The sequence below is a fragment of the Arachis ipaensis genome, chromosome B01 (assembly GCF_000816755.2).
Source record: "Arachis ipaensis cultivar K30076 chromosome B01, Araip1.1, whole genome shotgun sequence".
Taxonomy (NCBI): Eukaryota; Viridiplantae; Streptophyta; class Magnoliopsida; order Fabales; family Fabaceae; genus Arachis; species Arachis ipaensis.
Window position 1 is genome coordinate 120,282,364 of NC_029785.2, and position 3,066 is coordinate 120,285,429.

The 3,066-nt window shown below is 42.0% G+C and overlaps 1 protein-coding gene across 1 annotated transcript; it reads left to right on the plus strand.

Annotated features, from left to right (window-relative positions):
• LOC107611676 lies at positions 917 to 2,365 on the plus strand. The gene is made up of 3 exons (XM_016313581.1): positions 917 to 1,220; positions 1,304 to 1,459; positions 1,617 to 2,365. Exons 1-3 carry the CDS (start codon positions 917 to 919, stop codon positions 2,363 to 2,365), a joined length of 1,209 nt encoding a protein of 402 aa, XP_016169067.1.

A 3,066-nucleotide genomic window follows, 5' to 3' on the forward strand; every position in this document is an offset into this window, starting at 1 on the left:
CCGATTTAATCTGATTTATTTTAGGTCAGATTAAAATAGACTCGAAAATCTTTTGAGATCGAGTCTAGATATAATTAAACCGGACTCAACCCGACCCACAAACATATCTAGTTTTTGGCTCATTTTTTTGCAAATGGAGAAGCTCATGGAATAACACCATGAAATGGAGGCATAGCAAAATATTGCACTGCTATGAGTCAGTGACAAAACGTAAGTTACGTTTTGTGTTTATTTATTTTTTTTGAATTTTGAAATATACCAAACGTAGCTTACGTTTTGGTTTTTCTTTTTTTTTTTGGTTTAATACTAAACGCAAGTTGCGTTTTACTATGTTAGAAAAAGAAAAAATTTTTTGAAGCCCACAAAATGCAGGTTGCGTTTTGTTAGGGTCAGAAATTTTTTCTTGGAAGCCCCAAAACGCAGGTTGCATTTTGTACACAAAATAATATTTAAATCCACAAGTTTGCCTATAAATATGAAGTCCGGTGATGTTCATCTTCATCTTCACTTCTCCTCTTGTTTTTTCTTGCATAAAGTCTTTAGTGGGGTATTTTTTTGGCAGATAACTGTGTCAAAAAAAATAGAGTTAGTTAAGGCTGAAGTTATGGAAGGTGTTGCAAACTTGCGAGTATATTATAACGGTGAGGTTGTAACAAACACACATGAAAGAGTGACTTTTGTTTGTGAATGTCCGTTGTCATTTGCCATTCCATGTACCATGGGTTTTGTCGAGTTGCAAAATGGTCTTTGTAATAACATTCAAAGCCACATTTTGAAAATGATGAGCAATCTTTTATACAGAAGTCATGTGCAAGTATTTGGTGGGTTAATACAGTTTCAAATAATGCCCATCACTGACGATGCCAGTATGTAGCAGATGTTGTATATTTATCAACAAACCCGATCTCACGTGCTGATGATAGAGCTGTACGTTGAGTTTGAACAGCAGTCGGGGATGAGTATGGTCGACGACGAGATCAATGTTGATGAGCTCGGGGATATAGATTGGAAAGAAGATAATAATGACAGTGAAGACGAATTCGAAGCTAACTATGAAGTCGATGAAGAAAATGATGACGGAGACTTGGCAGGCAATCCGGCGGTGCAAGATGAAGCAAATGCGATTGTAAGCCAGCACCCATTTGGTATTCCGTCTTTTATGCGGACTCTAGATCTCGAAGCCATGCATGCTCCAGAATTTTCTGAGTATGCGAATACAGGTATGTCATAATTATTAACTGAAGTTTTCTATAGTGCTTATTTTATTTGCCTTGTCTGACTGATGGCGGTGCGCATGTCGTAGGTGAAGGCAACGTTGTGGCGGAAGATGGCGAGTTTAGTGTCGGAATGGAATTTGGTTCGAGAGAGTCGGTGATATCTGCAATCAAAAGCTCCACTATCTCTGGAGGAGTTGATTACACTGTGTATGAGTCTGAGCCGCAGACATTCTATGCGAAATGTAAGGGGTATGGTACAGGGTGCGACTGGCTTATCCGAGCTAGCTTGATTCGAAAAAAAAGCTTGTTGGGAGATCAGGAGATACAATGGCAAGCACACGTGCACCATGGGCACGATTTCACAAGATCATGCCAAGTTGGACTCAGACACAATTGCAGATGCCATTAGGCCGTTGGTTCAAGCAGACCCCTTGATAAAGGTGAAGTCTGTTATTGCAGAAGTTCAAGGCAAGTTCAACTATACTGTGAGTTACCGTAAGGCTTGGTTGACAAAGCAGAAAGCTGTCGCAAAAATTTTTGGTGATTGGGAAGTTTCTTACCAGACTCTTCCAGTATGGTTGAAAGCAATGACAGTGAAGATGCCAAGGTCTCGTGTTCAAATTAAAACGCTCCCCGTTTACCGTGAGAGTGAGGAGGTTCAAGGTGTAAGAGTTCTGCACCGCGTTTTTTGGAGCTTCTATCCGTGTATTGTAGCATTCAGACACTGCAAGCCACTGGTGCAGGTTGATGGCACGCACCTGTACGAAAAATATAAAGGAGCACTTCTTGTAGCGGTTGCACAAGATGGGAATCAAAACATTGTGCCTATTGCATTTGCGATTGTCGAGGGCGAGACAGCAGACGCGTGGGAGTTTTTTCTAACCAATTTGCGGAGATATGTTGTTACCATTGATGGTGTGGGTATTATTTATGACCGCCATACCTCCATTGACGCTGCAATAGCTCGCAGTAACGGTGCATGGTCACCACCAAGGGCGTGGCACATGTATTGCATCAGGCACATCGGGTCCAACTTCTTAGGGAGGTTCAAGGCTCCATATTTGCATAAACTCGTGGTGAATACAGGTATTTCAAATTGCTGTTATGGTTCTATTCATAGTAAATTTGTGGCAACTGCTTTTGATTAAATGGTTTGTTCAACAGGCTATTCTAGGACGGAGCAGGAGTACAACAAAAACTACCAAAGGCTTAAAGAGCAAGGTGAGGCATATACTCAATGGTGCGATGAGATCGGTGTTGAGAGATGGGTGTTGGCATTCGATGGTGGTCATCGTTGGGGACATATGACGACAAACTTGGTAGAGTGCATAAATTCTGTCCTGAAGGGTGCACGCAACCTTCCTGTAACTGCCCTTGTCCGGTCAACTTTTTATCGGCTGAATGGTTACAACTTACATCGTCAACTCCCATGTCATCCAGTCCTCGCCTGAAATGCGCAGTAGGCCGCCATGATGTATATCTAGTATGTCGGCGCCAATGACTCCACCTAACAAAAAACAGAATAACAATATTAGTAGGAGTAACAAATTAATAATAATAATAATGATAATAACGATAACGATAAAAGCCAATACCGTCGCGCAAGTGGAATACCATCATCGCCGAGCTGATCGCGGGGTATAGGTGCCAAGAGCGGCATACGCTCCCACGCCCAAACAAAAAGCAGTATCAGTGGGTCATCCATCTCCTTGCAGTTGTATCGTGATGCACGACACAACGATCTGTATAGGTGTGCCAGACTGGCCGCCCCCCAACTGTATGCTGAAATCCGGTGAAAATCACGAAGTAGCGGTAGAAACTTCGAGTTCAATGAAGTCATCGACTTATC

What these genes read in the sequence shown, in the direction of transcription:
- LOC107611676 (XM_016313581.1), top strand. Translation starts at nt 917, where the DNA reads ATGATAGAGCTGTACGTTGAGTTTGAACAGCAGTCGGGGATGAGTATG. An exon ending in TTCTGAGTATGCGAATACAG is followed by an intron (nt 1,221 to 1,303) that starts GTATGTCATAAT and finishes CGCATGTCGTAG; the next exon opens with GTGAAGGCAACGTTGTGGCG. An exon ending in GCAGACATTCTATGCGAAAT is followed by an intron (nt 1,460 to 1,616) that starts GTAAGGGGTATG and finishes ACACAATTGCAG; the next exon opens with ATGCCATTAGGCCGTTGGTT.